This window comes from Macaca fascicularis, chromosome 11 (assembly GCF_037993035.2).
Source record: "Macaca fascicularis isolate 582-1 chromosome 11, T2T-MFA8v1.1".
Classification (NCBI taxonomy): Eukaryota; Metazoa; Chordata; class Mammalia; order Primates; family Cercopithecidae; genus Macaca; species Macaca fascicularis.
Window position 1 is genome coordinate 76,360,484 of NC_088385.1, and position 17,899 is coordinate 76,378,382.

Consider the following 17,899-nt stretch of genomic DNA (forward strand, 5'->3'; position numbering starts at 1 on the left):
CAAAACATGTAAGAGTGTCAAGATCAGTCCCAAATATTTCAGTTTATTATAAACAAAGACTAGTAAGTCGTCTCTACTATTGGAGAAAAAAAAAGACTGAAATGCAAAAATTCCTGAAAATGAGTAAATAGGGCAAAGATAAAATACTATATAAATGTCTCTGTCAGTTCACAAGACCTTAGCCTGGACAGTCAACGTCCAGTTAGAAATAACGTTTGAAAATTCAGTAAGAGAAAAGGAAGTCCTCTTCTGTAATACTCAGTAAATAATGTTTAAAATTAACATAGCAATAATGTTATCTGGGAATATGATAGTAAATAGCTCCCCCAAAAAACTGAAAAAGTTGAAAGCAGTTTTCCTGGAGACAGGAAGTGGTGAGGTAGGTAAATTATGGTTTCATTATTGGCACATAACACTTTGAACTGTGTACATGTGTGATTTTAACACAAAAGTTTAAAGATTAAATTTAAGAAAATAAAGTGTGAGCAAGAACTCCATTGCTATGGCAACTCGTGCGGCAGCCGCCTCTTTGTTCTTGGGTTGTTCCTCTCTCAACCGCCCAATTCCTCCGTCCTCGAGCGGCGGCCACGCCCCCTCCAGTGTGAAAGGCTGCGTTTCCGGCCCGTGGGGCTCCAATCAAAATGGGACGCTTGCTGGCGGTAACGGCCAGCCGGAGGGACGCGAAGGCCGGGGCCCCGCCCCCGACAGTAGGGTGTGTGACGTCACTTCCGGCTTCCTTCTGTCTGCTGTCCCTGAGCACGAGCTGTGAGGGGGTTCACTTGTGTGCGGAATTCCTCGGAACTATGGTGAGCCTGACCTCCCTGTCTCTTGCCCTGCCCCTGCTTCCCCGTGCTCTTGGCACCCCACTGCTTCCTCTGTCCTGCTGGGGTTGTAGGCTCCGTTTCTGGCTTTCCGGCCCGCCGCACATGGTGCGAGCCGTGGGGCGTGCGGCCTGTGCCAGGCCAGCCGGTGGAGCCCACCACGAAGGGGAGGAGTGGACCGCAAAGCCAGCGTCTCCTGCCCAGGCCTTTGCATAGTCCCGGGAGCCTAGGCCCGCGCCTCACCCCAAGCGAAGAAATTTCTAGTGTGGGACCCGCCCCGCCCTCCCTCTAGGGGCGGAGCCTGGAGCGGCGGGGCCGGAGCCACCCGAGGGTGGAAGATGGAGGCCGCGTTCCCTCGCCCGCATGGCAGGCGTCCCCTCGATGGCAAAAAACCCCTCCCTGCCTCATTCTTAGTTCCACATCGTCTTTTGTCCAGCCGTAGGTAACTGTCAGTCTCGCTGGTGTATAGTTTATACTCCTGGGGCCTTGTAAATCCGAAAAGCCATGTCGCTCTCCTACAAGTCCCTCTCTCCCACTTAAATGCCTTCTCCGATGATGGAAGCTTCATTTGTTTGAAAACATTATTGTAAATGGGTTTTCTCTTAGATATCCACTTGTAAGACAAGTGGAAGGCACCTCAGTGTATGTGTTAGAGTATTGGTACTTAAACGAAATGCCTCTTGGTTTTCTTTTTTAGGCGTCCCTTTCCCTTGCACCTGTTAACATCTTCAAGGCAGGAGCTGATGAAGAGAGAGCAGAGACAGCTCGCCTGGTAAGCCTTGTTCTAACTTTTGTTTTAAAGATAAAACTGGAGGCCAGGTGCGGTGGCTCACTCCTGTAATCCCAGTACTTTGGGAGGCCGAGTTAGGCGGATGAACTGAGGTCAGGAGTTCAAGACCAGCCTGGCCAACATGGCGAAACCCCGTTTCTACTAAAAATACAAAAATTAGTCGGGCGTGGTGACGGGCGCCTGTAATCCCAGCTACTTGGGAGCCTCAGGTAGGAAGAGCGCTTGAACCCAGGAGGCGGAGGTTGCGGTGGGCTGAGATCGCACCATTGCACTCCAGCCTGGGGGACAGAGCGAGACTCTGCCTCAAAAAAAAAAAAAAAGTAAATAAAGATAAAACTGTACTTGAAGACGGTAAAGTTGATTCTGATAATCTCCTTGGTTTTTACTCCAGACTTCTTTTATTGGTGCCATCGCCATTGGAGACTTGGTAAAGAGCACCTTGGGACCCAAAGGCATGGTAAGAAAAATAGAAAAGTTTTATGTTTTAATATTGTTTTAGAGCCCTTAGTGGAAATATAATTAATAACAAACATTTTAAAATGCTTTTTAATCTTTAGAACGTTTAATTATAAAAGACAAGTATGTTCTTAGTAAAAATCAGAGTCCCCAGAATCACCATCCCCAATCCTATGCCCCTCCTCAGTGACAAGTAGTGTTATAATTTGCATGTACTACTTCTAATTTTCTGTTTATGTAGAATTATGTGTACTTTATTATGTATTTTATACTCATGTAATAGATACTGTTTTATAAAACATAGATACTATTTATCAATACTGTTTTGTAGCTTGGTCTTTTAAATTCCTTTCAGTGTAAGTAGATAATACTGCCTCCTCTTTAACTGTCAAATATTATCCTGTACCTTAATTATTTTATAATTTAATTATGGCTGTACTGATAGTTTCTTTCCATTGTTTTTGCAGTTAACAGTGTTGAAACAAAAACTAGTGTCTCCCTGTGCTTCTGATGTTTCTAGGGGTAGATACCACGGTTTGGTTAACATGGTGTATGTATTGAAAACATTTGATGAATGGATACCACAAAATAGCCATCCAGGGTGTTGATAACACTAGCACTGTATGAGAATACTGATTGAACCATGCATTCTTCAAGATGTACTTATATCTTAACTTGAACCAATTATGTTCCCTTTAGGACAAAATTCTTCTAAGCAGCGGACGAGATGCCTCTCTTATGGTAACCAATGATGGTGCCACTATTCTGAAAAACATTGGTGTTGACAATCCAGCAGCTAAAGTTTTAGTTGGTAAGTCTGAATATACTTTTTCACCAACCTAATAATACTATTGGTTAACATTTTTGAAATAACTTTATAAATAGGCTGTGTTGACCAATTGTACTGTCAATTGATATCCACTGGGTTTTAATTATCATTGTTAAAATACAAGCTTCAGGAGTGCCATATATTGGTGGTAAACTGTTGCATTTCAGACCTCAAAGTTCCAAAGAATTTTTTGTATGAGGAACCTTGATAAGTTTAGATTGGTAGTGAATATTTTTGGAGAATTTAGTAAGCAAAGAAGCAATTTTGAGTTAACTAATTTCTTTTTCTAGATATGTCAAGGGTTCAAGATGATGAAGTTGGTGATGGCACTACCTCTGTTACCGTTTTAGCAGCAGAATTATTAAGGGTAAGAGCAACTGAGCAACTCTGTTTTTCCTACTGTTTTTGAGTATCAGAGGTAATCAAGTCCTTACTTCCTCCATCTTTACTGTTGAGTGCTTAATAATTTTCTATTTATAACTTTTATTTTATAACTATTAATAGGAAGCAGAATCTTTAATTGCAAAAAAGATTCATCCACAGACCATCATAGCAGGTTGGAGAGAAGCCACAAAGGCTGCAAGAGAGGCACTGTTGAGTTCTGCAGTCGATCATGGGTTGGTACACCAAAGTACTACTGTTCTAAACATTTAGTGTTCTTTCATAACATGCTTAATGCAGGTAGAAAAATTGTTTTCCTTGAAACCAGTCCCTGGTGCCAAAAAGGTTGGGGACCACTGTTTTAAGGCATTTTTACTAATTTTCCCATTTGCAACTGTATAATATTACTTGTTTTTCACATTCTTTTTATTTATTTATTTATTTTGAGACGGAGTCTCGCTCTTAGAGTTTCCCAGGATGGAGTGCAGTGGTGTGATCTCGGCTGACTGCGACCTCTGCCTCCTGGATTCAAGCGATTCTCTTGCCTCAGCTTCCCAAGTAGTTGGGACTGCAGGCATGTGCCACCATACCCAGCTAATTTTGTATTTTTAGTGTAGATGGAGTTTCACCATGTTGGTCAGGCTGGTCTTGAGCTGACCTCAAGTGATCCACCCTCCTCAGTCTCCCAAAGTGCTAGGATTACAGGCCACCCTCCTCAGTCTCCCAAAGTGCTAGGATTAGAGGCGTGAGCCACTGTGCCCAGCCATTTCTCATATTCTTGCCAATATTAGATTTTTGCTTGCTTGTGTGCTGTACCCCACCCCCCACTTTTTTTTTTGGCATTTTGCCAGTTTGGTGGGGAAAATAATTTGTGTTTCTTGATTACTGCTGAGGTTTAATTCTTTTCTTATAGCTTACAAACTTGACCAGTTAGGGTAAAATTATCTATTGACATGAATATCTAGATAAATTTTGAAAAGTAAGGTTAATATGTGTATTTGGTTGGTTTTATTTAGTTCCGATGAAGTAAAATTCCGTCAAGATTTAATGAATATTGCGGGCACAACATTATCCTCAAAACTTCTTACTCATCACAAAGACCACTTTACAAAGTTAGCTGTAGAAGCAGTTCTCAGACTGAAAGGCTCTGGCAACCTCGAGGCAATTCATATTATCAAGAAGCTAGGAGGAAGTTTGGCAGATTCTTATTTAGATGAAGGTATGTATGAATGTCAGATACAAGAAGCTTTGATTAGATGCTGAGGGCTGAATACTGAGTGAATTCTGTTTTGGGACCAGTGACACTTTACAAAGCCAGTGAACTTGAATTTAAGGACATACCATATGTGCAACCATTTTTGTCATTTCATTGAGTGTACTCCTCTTCCCACACTATTCCAGCATTGTTGATGATCTCTAGAGTTTACTTAACTACCATGAAGTTATTTGCAGTCTCTGATAAAGAGGAAATGTAGTTTTCTTTTGCTAGAAATCATTTATTCTCAAATGGTACTTTTACCAGGATTATATGTGTATTCTCCAGGAAGGGTCTGGGTCAGTCATATCATTGTGTTAGCTGGTTGTCGAGGATGTACAGTTGACCATTGAACAACATGGGTTTGAACTATGTAGATTCACTTAACGCAGGTTTTTTCAATAAATATAGTCAGCCCTTTGTGTCCGTGGTTTGTGCATGTGCAACCGAATGTGGATGGAAAATGCAGTATTTGCAGGATTTGAAACCCGTTTATATAGCAGGCCAACTTTTCAAATCTACTGGTTCCAGTCAGCCTGGAACTTAAGTATGTGTGGATTTTGGTGTGTGTGGGCATCTTGGAACCAGTATCCCTTGTATACTGGGGCATGACTAGTTTTTTTAGAAAAGAATTTTAAAAAAATTAACTAGTAATTATGTATGTTTATAGGGCAAGAGGATCTAGTTCTTAAAGAGTGATAAATGAGACATAACAAGTACTGTTTTCTTAGTAGTACCTTTTTGTTTATAGAGTGAAGTTTTCCAGATCATCTTCACATTGAATTTACTTCACAAAATGACCTGTCAAAAAGTATAGGCATTCTCGTACAGAGAAGGAAAAAAAAGAATTAGATGGTGTTTTATAACTTCTGCTTTTACCAGTGGTTTGGAGTCCTGGTTTTGGTGTATGTTATAGGTCTTGATTTGTTTTCAGAGAATGTCATGATTCTGAAAATACTCTTAGTTAAGTTTATATACAAGAGCTGTGTAGCATTTCTTTTTTTTTTTTTTTTTTTTTTGAGACGGAGTCTGGCTGTGTCACCCAGGCTGGAGTGCAGCAGCATGATGTCGCCTCACTGCAACCTCTGCCTCCTCAGTTCAAGCGATTCTCCTGCCTCAGCCTCCCAAGTAGCTGGGATTAGAGGCGTGTGCCACCATGCCTGGCTAATTTTTTTTGTATTTTTAGTAGAGACTGATTATTGCCGTGTTGGCCAGGCTGGTCTGGAACTCCTGACCTAAGGTGATCCACCTGCCTCAGCCTCCCAAAGAGTTGGGATTACAGGCGTGAGCCACCATGCCTGGCTGCTGTGTAGCATTTCTAATAGGAGCATTACAACAAGAATAGTAGCACAAGCAGCACCATTCTTGAATGTCTGCTGTGTACTAGGAATTGTAATAGGAACTTTAGTCATTTAGTCATCATGACCTGGTGAGTGAGGATTAAGTTCACTTGAATAGAGTAGAAAATCCAAGATAAAGGTGGCTTCGTAAGAGAAAAGTTTCTAACATAACCAAAAAAGGCCTGGAGAGGTAGGTGGTACTGGGTTTGTATGATGATTCCAAAGCAACAGGACTAGGCTGGTAACTAGCACCTCTGCCACTGGTTACATTCCTGTTTTACAAATTAGCATCTCTGGTTGGATAATTTGTCCAAGGTTATATAGCCAGCAGCAGGGGCATGATTGGGGTCAGGTTTATCTGACTCCATTGTCCATGGTTTTTCATTTTTACCACCAGCCTCAATACCTGAATCTTCAGTTTTTCTCTTGTGGTGGTGATTTCAAGCTAATAAAAGTGGACTTAACCTGTTGTCTTTATTTTGCAACCCATACAAATGTGGGTGTAGTATATATCTGAAACAAAAGTTTCAAAATACTGTTTAATTTTACTGTCTGTACTGTGTTCTCATATTTCCTGTTTCATATTTTTTAAGTAACCCATTAAATGAATTTTGTAATAACTCTTCTAGTGGGATGCTTTATACCAGGAGTGTCCAAGGAAGAGAATACAGTCATGGGTTCCTAGTTTCTGTTTCTGGTTGGGCCAGTAAAGCCCCTTCCTCATCCCTCTTTTCTTATCACTAGAGACAGAAGCTAAAATCCATGGCTTTCAGGCGCTAAAAGCCTAAAACAAAGCAAAACAACAACAAAATAAGGTGGGTTGGACAAGCTTGCTTTTATACCTTCTAAGAGCTTGGTAAATTGGACTTAAATAGCTTCTTTGAAATAGTGATATGATAAAGCAGACAGCTTTATAAGATTTACTAAGGCTGCTTTGAAGTATTAAATATGATACTGTTCTTATATTTATTGTAGGCTTTCTGTTGGATAAAAAAATTGGAGTAAATCAACCAAAACGAATTGAAAATGCTAAAATTCTTATTGCAAATACTGGTATGGATACAGACAAAATAAAGGTATGTAACTGTACTTTTTAAAAATTCAAATTGCTGGCCAGGCGGAGTGGCTCACTCCTGTAATCCTAGCAGTTTGGGAGGCCGAGGCGGTGGATCATCTGAGGTCGGAAGTTTGAGACCAGCCTGACCAACATGGAGAAACCCTGTCTCTACTTAAAAAAAAATACAAAATACAAAATTAGCTGGGCGTGGTGGCGCATGTCTGTAATCCCAGCTACTTGGGAGGCTGAGGCGGGAGAATCGCTTGAACCCAGGAGATTGTGCCACCGCACTCGAGCCTGGGCAACAAGAGTGAAACTCTGTCTCTAAAGTCTCAAAAAAAAAAAAAAAAGAAAAAAAAAATTGCTGGCTTCTATAAACTCAGGAATCAATTGCACTAAAAAGCTTGGGATAGGTGTCTATTGTATATATACACATGTATATACTTTTTGATATATACATTGGTAAAAATGTTGAGATATGCTATGGGACTCTTTAAAAAGAGTAATGAGGACTGGCATGGTGATTCACGCCTGTAATCCCAGCACTTTGGGAGGCCCGGCAGGCGGATCACAAGGTCAGGAGTTCGAGGCCAACCTGTCCAGTATGAGATGGTGAAACCCCATGCTACTAAAAATACAAAAATTAGCTGGGCGTGGTGGCGTGCACCTGTAATCCCAACCACTTGGAAGGCTGAGGCAGGAGAATCACTTGAACCCGGGGGGTGGAGGTTGCAGTGAGCCGAGATTGCCCCACTGCACTCCAGCCTGAGCAACAGAGCGAGACTCAATCTCAAAAAATAAAGTAATGAAACTGATGCTCTCTTTATGCTTTTCTTTGTCTTAGATATTTGGTTCCCGGGTAAGAGTTGATTCTACAGCAAAGGTTGCAGAAATAGAACATGCGGAAAAGGAAAAAATGAAGGAGAAAGTTGAACGTATTCTTAAGCATGGAATAAATTGCTTTATTAACAGGTCTGTGCTTGTAAGAAAGGATTTTTTTCTATGAAAGTTTAAGGAATACTTTATATTTACTTATGTTGAATTAATGATTTGTTAGGAACTGCCTTACATAACTTCACCTAAATTATGGATTTTCATAATTTGTAAACTGTGATTTATGCACACTTACAGTGGCCAGAATTATGGGATTGATTTATACAGTTACTATAATAAAGAACACCTGTTTTCAATGCTAGTAGTGGATGCATTAGTACTGTAATTGATAAATTCTAATTATACAGGTAAGAAATGCAATCTTGTTCTAATTTGCATTTCTTTTACTTGTGTGGTAAAAATGTTTACTTGTTTTTTAGTCTAATGTAGTTTATCTTGTAATAGTTTTGAGCATAATGTTTTCATATATTTTATTTACAGGCAATTAATTTATAATTATCCTGAACAGCTCTTTGGTGCTGCTGGTGTCATGGCTATTGAGCATGCAGATTTTGCAGGTGTGGAACGCCTAGCTCTTGTCACAGGTATGGAAAAAAGGTATTGTTTTTTTAACAAACACAATAGTCACTCTTGGATTTATTATTTGTTACTATATGCAATTCATTGTTAAGAAATCAAAGGAAGGAGTCCCTTTAAGGAGTTTAGAATTTCAACAGTTATTCTGAAATCTATACTCTTGGATATCTTTAATTTAGATATGCAGATACATTACATTTACTATACCAAATTATATACCACGTTTGCTGTAGGTATAGATTTCTTTCATTGTGTCACTGTTTTAAGGGTAGATTTTTGGCTGGGTGCAGTGGCTCGTGCCTGTAATCCCAGCACTTTTGGGAGGCCGAGGCAGCCAGATCGCTTGCGTTCAGGAATTTCAGACCAACCTGGGCAACATGGCGAAACCCCATCCCTACAAAAAAAAAAAAAAAAAAAAAATTGGCCAGGTGTGGTGGCGAGCGCCTGTGATCCTAACCACTTGGTAGGCTGAGGGATGAGACTGTCTTGAGCCTGGGAGGCAGAGGCTGCAATCATGGCGATCGTGCCACTGCACTCCAGCCTTGGCGACAGAGTGAGACCCTGTCTCAACAACAGCAAAAAAAAGATAGATGTATTTTTTCTCACAAACCTGTAAGACCATTGTTAAAATCTGAACAAACTAGAGCTTTAAAAAGTCTTAAGTCTATTTATATTTATCTAGTTTGTTCATTTGTTTTTATTGCCAAGTAAGTAGCTGAATGCTTTGTGTCCTTTGTAGTAGTACAGTTATAATAGGTAACCTTTATTGAACACTTACTGTATGCTGAAGAGTGAGTCAAGTACTGAAACATTACTTTTATTAATTTTTTTAAGTTTCTGAAAGTAATAAAGGTTAGCATAAGTGAAACAGTCAACATTGTATAATGGAAATTAGTATACCTCAATACCCTTTAAAAGAAGTATGAGTGATATAATTCCAGTTGAGTCAAATAGAAACTGTGTTTGTAAATCAGACATGTCTGTCTATATCAAAATGACATAAGAGTTCAGGCTGGTTGCAGTGGCTCATTCTTGTAATCCCAGTGCTTTGAGAGGCCAAGGCAGGAAGATTGCTTGAAGCCAGGAGTTCAAGACCAGCCTGGGCAATATAGTAAGACTGTCTCTACAAAAAATTAGCCAGGCGTGGTGGCACATGCCTGTAGTCGTCTACTTGGGAGGTTGAGGCAGGAGATCTCTTCAGCCCAGGAGTTCATGGCTGCAGTGAGCTATGATCACATCACTGCACTCCATCCTAAGTGACAGAGCAAGACCCTGTCTTTAAATTAAAAAAAAAAAAAAAAAATGTAGCTTGTCTGCTCTTTATTGTGGTAACTAATGGTTTAAAAAATTTTGTTTATTAAATGTTTATAGATTTAGGGGTATAAGTATAGTTTTGTTAATGGTTTTCATAGTAAACTCTAAGCCCTAGAAAACTAAGTTTAACAGATTTTTCTAGATTTTAGGTCCTTGAAAATGAATGAATAGGTTGGAAAGTGGGTTTGGAAATGGGAATTAAGGAGAACTGGAGACATGGGTTATGAGTTGTGAAGTCAGTAGGGCTGCCACATGGTTTGGAACTGCCATGATTATTAGAAGAAATTATAGTGTACTAACCTTTGGAGAGTGGACTTGGTCTCATCCCAGAATGATCTCTTAAGACATTTTTAAAAATCATTTGAGAAGCATAGTCTTCCTCTAACCAAGAGACATTTTCTTCTAATTACTTGAAGTGGGTTTACCTGCTTTAAAGTTCTTTAGGAGCCGCTGCATACTTGATGCTTTAAGGCGACAAATAAACAAAATTTAAGATGCTCATGTTTGTGTAATTCATTCTTTAGTTCCACAAAATAAAGATGTAAGAGGCCGGGTGCGATGGCTCACGCCTGTAATCCCAGCACTTTGGGAGGCCTAAGTGGGCGGATCACAAGGTCTGGAGTTTGAGACCAGCCTGGCCAATATGGTGAAACCCTGTCTCTACTAAAAATACAAAAATTAGCCAGGCGTGGTGGTGGGCGCCTGTAGTCCCAGCTACTTGGGAGGCTGAGGCAGGAAAATCACTTGGACCCAGGAAATGGAGGTTGCAGTGAGCTGAGATTGGCGCCACTGCACTCCAGCCTGGGTGACAGAGCGAGACTCCATCTCAAAAAAAAAAGATGTGAGAAGTAAATGGTAATAATATATTGATGGGATAAACGTATCGTAAGGTCTTGACATGAAATTGCTGTATATACCCAGAAGAATGTTTATTTAAAGTACACCAACTATACGTCTATGAAGTTGACCACATGGTGGCTCCCATCCTTAAAAGCTCAGTAGTTGTCAAAGGTGTTTGATAACATTGGTTCTTGCAGGTGTCATTAAATGTCTTGAGCTGGGCATGGTGGCATGTGCCAGTAGTTTCATCCATTCAAGAGACTGAGGCAGAAAGATTGCTTATGCCCAGGAGGTTGGGGCTGTAGTGTGCTATGATGGTGCCTGGTGAACAGTCATTGCACTCCAGTCTAGGCAACATAGCAAGACACTGTCTTTTTAAAAAGAAAGAAACAAAGCCTTACATGTAGAAGGATGAAGTGAAAAGTTTCATAAGCCAAGTTAGTGTTATTTTTGGATATGACATCTGAAATATCTGTTGTGTCTCACATCTAGAACACAAAGCAGTCTCAGAATTTTCTCAGCCAGAAGTAAAAAGAACTTTATACAAATTATGAGTATAAATTAGTAGTTTAGAAGACCAGAGTCTTTATGAATTTATTGTAAAATAAATAATAGGGCATTGACAGATTTATCAGTAAGGAATAGGAAGAGAAGGGTTGATTGATAATATATGCAGTTCACATTATGAAAAGAGTAGTCAGCTAGAGAAAAGAATTTTGAAATGGAAACTTGACTTGCTTAGTTAGGAAATAGGGAATGAAGTGACTGACCTGTTCAGTTTACAGCATGGAAGATGGAGGGAAAATAGGAATAGAAATGAGACATAAGGACTAAAATTAATTTGTTCTTATTAAATTTGGTCTGGGAAATTCGTAGTATGCATTTCTTTTTTTTAGGCCTTAGGACATTTCATTTGTGATAGAGATACCAGGTGATTATTAAGCGGTTCATGAAGTGTATAGTGGTTGACATACAGGACAAATATTTTCATGTCTTGTGCTGGGAATTACAGATTGGATTCAGAAGAGAATCTGAATTTCAGTTCAAAAGTAACTGCTTTAAGACTCACTTTAACCTTTGGGAGGTAGTATTGTATAGTGTGTGCTTATAGATCTGAAGCCAGACTGCTTGGGTTTGAACCCCAGCTTTTTATGTTCATCCTAGTTGGGTAACTTTGGATAGGAAAGTAAACCTCTTGGCCTCATTTTTATCATGTGTAAAATGGATAATAATGGAGCCTATCCAAGAGGATTGTTTTAAAGATTAGTCAATATGAAGTATTTAAAGAGTGCCTGGTATATAATAAGCAATCAATCTTTAAAATGTTAAACACATCACCTATCATTATCCATTACTGCTTATTAGAAAACAGGAATTTTAAGCCTGCCGTGCATTTAGCTAATAAATGTTTATGCTTATAGGTGGTGAAATTGCCTCTACCTTTGATCACCCAGAACTGGTGAAGCTTGGAAGTTGCAAACTTATCGAGGAAGTCATGATTGGAGAAGACAAACTCATTCACTTTTCTGGGGTTGCCCTTGGTGAGTGATTATGTAGATCCTGGTTAAGGTGTCTAAATTCTTGCTAGGCTCTGTTGAAGTAAAGGCTATTGTAATTACTAGAATAGTGTATCTTACAAGTCTTAACTCTTCAGAAGCATGATACATATTTTGTTTCAGTCTCTTGAGGTCAATCTTGTATTACTGTGTCTTTGTGAAAAGTGCATGTTCAACATAGTTTTTTTCCTTGATAACTTAGAACCATTATGAACCTTGATTGTTGGAGAATGTATAATACAGGAAGACAGATCAGCTTTCAGAACCCAGTAATATAACCAACACCTGTATAAATAATAGAAGGCAAACTTTTTGTCCCTAAGTGGTCACTGTGACTTTTAATTTTAGGTGAGGCTTGTACCATTGTTTTGCGTGGTGCCACTCAACAAATTTTAGATGAAGCAGAAAGATCTTTGCATGACGCTCTTTGTGTTCTTGCGCAAACTGTAAAGGACTCTAGAACAGTTTATGGAGGAGGTAAGCATTTAGAAAATGTTGAATATTTTTATTTCTTGAAGTACAATATAAGTCATAAGTGGTTTTAATGGTTCTTATAGAAACTTTATATTGCCTTTGCACTAAATTTTAAAATGCTTGGCATATCTTAAAGTCAGTAATTCAGTATCTTGGAGACAACTAAGTTTTACAATATTTTGTTGGAAATTTAATCTATAGGCTGTTCTGAGATGTTGATGGCTCATGCTGTGACACAGCTTGCCAATAGAACACCAGGCAAAGAAGCTGTTGCAATGGAGTCTTACGCTAAAGCACTGAGAATGGTAAGTTAATCAGAATGAGAGATCTGAACTTAAGTTTTGTGGTTATTGATAGTTTTAAAATGAGTAGAAAATAAACTGGTTAATACTGCTTTTAAATTTAATTCTGGAGTTTCTCTTCTTCGTGAGCAGTAATTGAAGCAGATATTACATTGTTTCTAAATGCATAATTTTAAAAAGCTATCCTAGTTAGGAGTAAATCAGTGGTTCTTAGAGTGAGTAGTTACTTGTTTTCTTCATTTCATAGTTGCCAACCATCATAGCTGACAATGCAGGCTATGACAGTGCAGACCTGGTGGCCCAGCTCAGGGCTGCTCACAGTGAAGGCAATACCACTGCTGGACTGGGTAAGCAATCAAGGGGAACTTTGTGGCCGTTGTTAAAAGTAACTCTTTTCACCGGCCCTTTTTTTCTTTTGGAGCATAAAGAGTTAACGATAACCAACCATATAAAAGACTCTTCTGCTTTGTCCTCGTAACCATTATATGTGCTGGGAAAATGTGTGTGACTTTATATGCTCAGCATTTCCCAAACTTTGTTATTCCATAAGACATATAAAACTGATTAGAAGATTTGTAACTATTTGGTATATAATGACTATAGGATTTAAATATAAACAATACTTACACTCTGGAAAATAACATAAACTATTATGTTGCTTATACAATCAGTATTAACTCCTAATTTCATAGTAAACTTACTGCGAGATAATCTTGAGTACAGATCACAGATCTCCAGTCCATAGGTAAGAGTGGCCAATGAGGCAGATTTAATTCGTATTGAAAAACTTTCTGACAAGCTGTGCTGGACATTATAGAGTAGTCTTAAGAAGATAGATAATCCTGTCATTGAACAAGAGGGAGCACCGGTTAATCTGTGAGAAAGTGAAGCAGGATTCTCACAAGAAGAGAAGTTGTGTAGATGACTTCTGAATTTTCTTCCATTTGTTTTTCTTTTTTTTTTTTTTTTGAGACAGAGTCTCACTCTGTCTCCCAGGCCGGAGTGCAGTGGCCGGATCTCGGCTCACTGCAGGCTCCGCCTCCCAGGTTTACACCATTCTCCTGCCTCAGCCTCCCAAGTAGCTGGGACTACAGGTGCCCGCCACCTCGCCCGGCTAGTTTTTTTGTATTTTTTAGTAGAGACGGGGTTTCACCGTGTTAGCCAGGATGGTCTCAATCTCCTGACCCCGTGATCCGCCCGTCTCGGCCTCACAAAGTGCTGGGATTACAGGCTTGAGCCACCGTGCCTGGCCCCCATTTGTTTTTCATTATTTGACATTGTTGTCTTCTAATTAATAGGGTGACCAGTAGTTGACATCATTATTATTATTATTATTATTACTGAGACAGTGGTCTTGCTGTTCCCCAGGCTGGAGTGCAGTGGCACCATTATAATTCACTGTGGCCTTGAACCCCTGGCTCAAGCAGTTCTCCTTCCTCAGCCTTCCAAGTAGTTAGGGCACATGCCACAATGCCTGACTAAATTATTTTTATTTTCTTAAGAGATGGGGGCGATCTCACTATGTTGTTCAGGCTGGCCTCAAGCAATCCTCCTGCCTCAGCCTCCCAAAGTGTTAGGATTATAGGTGTGAGCCACTGAGCCTGGCCCCTTTTATTTTATTTGTTTATTTTTTGAGATAGAGTTTTGCTGATGTTGCCCAGGCTAGAGTGCAATGGCATGATCTCAGCTCACTGCCACCTCCACCTCCCAGGTTCAAGTGATTCTCCTGCCTCAGCCTCCTGAGTAGCTGGGATTACAGGTGCCCACCACCATGCTCGGCTAATTTTTATATTTTTAGTAGAGATGGGATTTTACCATGTTTGCCAGGCCAGTCTCCAGCTTCTGATCACAGGTGATCTAAAGCCTTTCTTTGAGCTCATTTGTAGGCATATCCACCTACTGAGTAAAGTAGTTGGTGTCCTAATTTTATTAATAACAGGATTAATTTTTATTATAAATCATTAGAGATGTTTTGATAGTTAAAACTACTTTTTAGTAAACATTTTTTCTTTTTAGATATGAGGGAAGGCACCATTGGCGATATGGCTATCCTGGGTATAACAGAAAGTTTTCAAGTGAAGCGACAGGTTCTTCTGAGTGCAGCTGAAGCAGCAGAGGTGATTCTGCGTGTGGACAACATCATCAAAGCAGCACCCAGGTACCCTAACACTCTTCTCAGAAAAAATTATTAACAGCAAAACAAAAAAATTAGGGAGCTGTGTTCATTTTATAATTAGAGTTAATGAAAAGCAGAGACAGTTTTGCCTGGGTAAAAGTATTATGTAAGTTATTTAAAATATCACAACTCTTAACACTTAAGCCAGAAAAACTTAAGAGGATGGGCAGCTGAGGTAGCTCTTAGGATTGAAAAGGCACAGAAAGAGCCATGCTTGGAGAGGTCAAGTACTGAGGACAATAGATGCTGTGATGCTTTCTATTGTCTTTAAACAGAATTATAGCAAAAGGAAACTTGAGTTCTGTAACTAAAGTGTTCTGATTAGGGGCAATGTCATATAGCCACACCTACTCCCAGAAATCTTCACAATAAGTCAATGCCCTCAGCCACAATTGAAATACACTTAAAAAATGTGTGATACCTTGTTTGGTCTGATACTGTTTTAGAGATTAGGTATCTTTTATTAGCAAATTCTGAGTAATTTGCAGTAAAGAAACTTAATTTTGTTTAACCCAGCCTTCCAAACTTACCAGACCATGGGCTTCTTTTTCATGTTCCTTATTAATCTCCAGAGGACTTGTTTTTCAGATCAGTGCCCTGTGACAGCTGCTTCATAACTCTTTTGACAGTGGTTAGCATCCTAGTCCCTCCATAAGCTACTAAGGTTGAAAAGTTTATCTCTTTATATGACCCCTGTATAATGCTGTACTCTTTGATCTATTCTTAAGCTTCTTCAGCTTCTCTTAACTGTTGTGTTTGCCTCTAAAAGCAGTGTTTCTCAAGCTTTAGATCCTTGAACAAGCATTAAGTAAAAATTTACTAGTACCCTTATCCCATCTTTCCAAAAGATTGTTCTGTGCCCCCTTATTGTATGGTCACCAAAGAATAAAAGATGAGAATAAAAGGTGCTGCTTCTTGGTGGGGGTGTCTGCAGAGTCCCAAAGCAGAACAGTCTTGATGTGCTAGGGCATCACACGGAGAGGGGCTGAGTGGCTAGCTCAGTCTCGCCTAAAGCCAGCAGTCCCATTGCTGTATAACCCATTAGTCCATGACATAACCTGGTCACCTCTTAAAAGCCCAACTTCCAATACTGCCACATTGGGAATTCAGTTTCAATGTGAGTTGTATAGGGGACACACGTGCAAACCATTGCAGAGCTATAACAGTTTTAGTACAGGATTCTAGTTGTGTTTGTATTTAGTATAGTACTTCGGATAAAATCATGCTCTTCATTTTTCACTGTTGACTTTTTTCTTACTTTCATAGGAAACGTGTCCCTGATCACCACCCCTGTTAAGCATTCCCACGTGCCATTGATCTTTGGACCAGTTTCTAGCAAAGTTGTGTTTGAAAGGTAGTCTCTTAAAGAAGACTGTGGAATCTGTTTATTGGTGCCCATTTTGTATCCTTAAGTTTGGCTATTTAGCTGACCTTCTCTTTAACATAGGTCTAATTTATTTGCCGTGTCATTTTCCATACAAATCAGTTGATTTAAAAGTTCATTTCTCATACTGTGCATTAAAATAAACATTTGAACAATTACTTGGTTCTTATGTCTTATATGTGTGTATTCTGTTTGAACTCTACTTAATGAAAATTAATGATTATTTTAAATATGGCATTTTCCACCTTAATGATTGGCCATCTGCATTTTTGAAATAATTATCTTGATTAATATAAGCCCAAGTTAAGTGTGATAAACACACCATATATTAATCTTTTGGTTTTGTTGCTGGACCATAAGAACCCTCAATTATGGCCAGGCGTGGTGGCTCATGCCTGTAATCCTAATATTGGGAGGCCGCGACAGGTGGATCACTTGAGGTCAGGAGTTCAAGACCAGCCTGGGCAACATGGTGAAACCCCATCTCTACTAAAAATACAAAAATTAGCTGGGCATGGTGGTGGGCGCCTGTAATGCCAGTTGCTTGGGAGGCTGAGGCAGGAGAATCACTTGAGCCTGGGGGACAGAGGTGCAGTGAGCCAAGATCGCACCACTGCACTCCAGCCTGCGTGATAGACTCCCATCTCAAAAAAAAAAAAGTGTAAATTTTACTACCCGTTTAATTTTGTTTAGTGAAAATGCCATAAACTAGTACTCATTTAATTTTGTGTAGTCTAAATGCTGTCTCTTGCATTGGAAAAAATTACAATGCTTTCTGTGATGTGATTTTTTTGTTTTTTTCTGTTTTTTGAGACGGAGTGTCCCTCTGTCCCCCAGACTGGAATGCAGTGTGGCGCGATCTCGGCTCACTGCAACCTCCACCTCTTAGTTTCAAATGATTCTCCTGCCTCAGCCTTTCGAGTAGGTGGGATTACATAGTAGTCTGCCACCATGCCTGGCTAATTTTTGTATTTTTAGTAGAGACGGGGTTTTGCTATGTTGGCCAGGCTGGTCTCTATGTTACATGATATTTTTATGCTTGAAAAAGTCATATTAAATGTTGCAAGATGATGTGCTCTAAGTACTTTTTGTTTTTTTGCTTTTTTTTTTTTTTTTTTTTTTTTTTGAGACAGGATCTCATTCTGTCCCCCAGGCTAGAGTGCAGTTGTGTGATCAAGGCTCATACGGCCCCTGTCTCCTGGGCTCAAGCGATTCTTTCACCCAAGTAGCTGGGACTATCATGCCTGGCTGATGTGTGTTTTTTTGTTTTTTTTTTTTTTTTACTTGTAGAGACAGACTTTGCTGTGCTGCCCAGGCTGGTTTTACAGCACCTCTTTCCAATGCTTTGTAAGGTAATTTCTCTAAAAAGAGTATGGTTAGACTTAAGTATTGGTACTGATTGGGTTTTTTTTTTTTTAGATATATATATAAAGGGTTTTTGTTTTGGGTAAGTG

At 39.6% G+C, this 17,899-nt stretch overlaps 1 protein-coding gene across 2 annotated transcripts; it reads left to right on the forward strand.

The window, feature by feature from the left end:
* The first annotated feature begins 741 nt into the window (after positions 1-741).
* Positions 742-16,603, forward strand: CCT2 (chaperonin containing TCP1 subunit 2). Of its 2 annotated transcripts, none has more exons than XM_045365600.2 (16): positions 742-806; positions 1,519-1,593; positions 2,003-2,068; positions 2,767-2,878; positions 3,187-3,263; positions 3,401-3,513; positions 4,294-4,496; positions 6,848-6,948; positions 7,774-7,901; positions 8,304-8,407; positions 11,975-12,094; positions 12,458-12,586; positions 12,785-12,888; positions 13,133-13,232; positions 14,902-15,043; positions 16,328-16,603. In XM_045365600.2, the coding sequence occupies exons 1-16, from the start codon at positions 804-806 to the stop codon at positions 16,356-16,358; spliced, it is 1,608 nt and encodes a 535-aa protein (XP_045221535.1). In that variant the 5' UTR covers positions 742-803; the 3' UTR covers positions 16,359-16,603. The 2 variants fall into 2 exon arrangements, with proteins under 2 accessions (XP_045221535.1, XP_065380630.1); XM_065524558.2 differs by lacking the exon at positions 742-806 and adding an exon at positions 1,133-1,263.
* Positions 16,604-17,899: the final 1,296 nt, after the last annotated feature.

Excerpts from the sequence above, each read along its gene's own strand:
- CCT2 (XM_045365600.2), top strand. Across the intron at positions 2,879-3,186 it reads AGCAGCTAAAGTTTTAGTTG|ATATGTCAAGGGTTCAAGAT; the intron begins GTAAGTCTGAAT and ends TTCTTTTTCTAG. Across the intron at positions 13,233-14,901 it reads CAATACCACTGCTGGACTGG|ATATGAGGGAAGGCACCATT; the intron begins GTAAGCAATCAA and ends TTTTCTTTTTAG.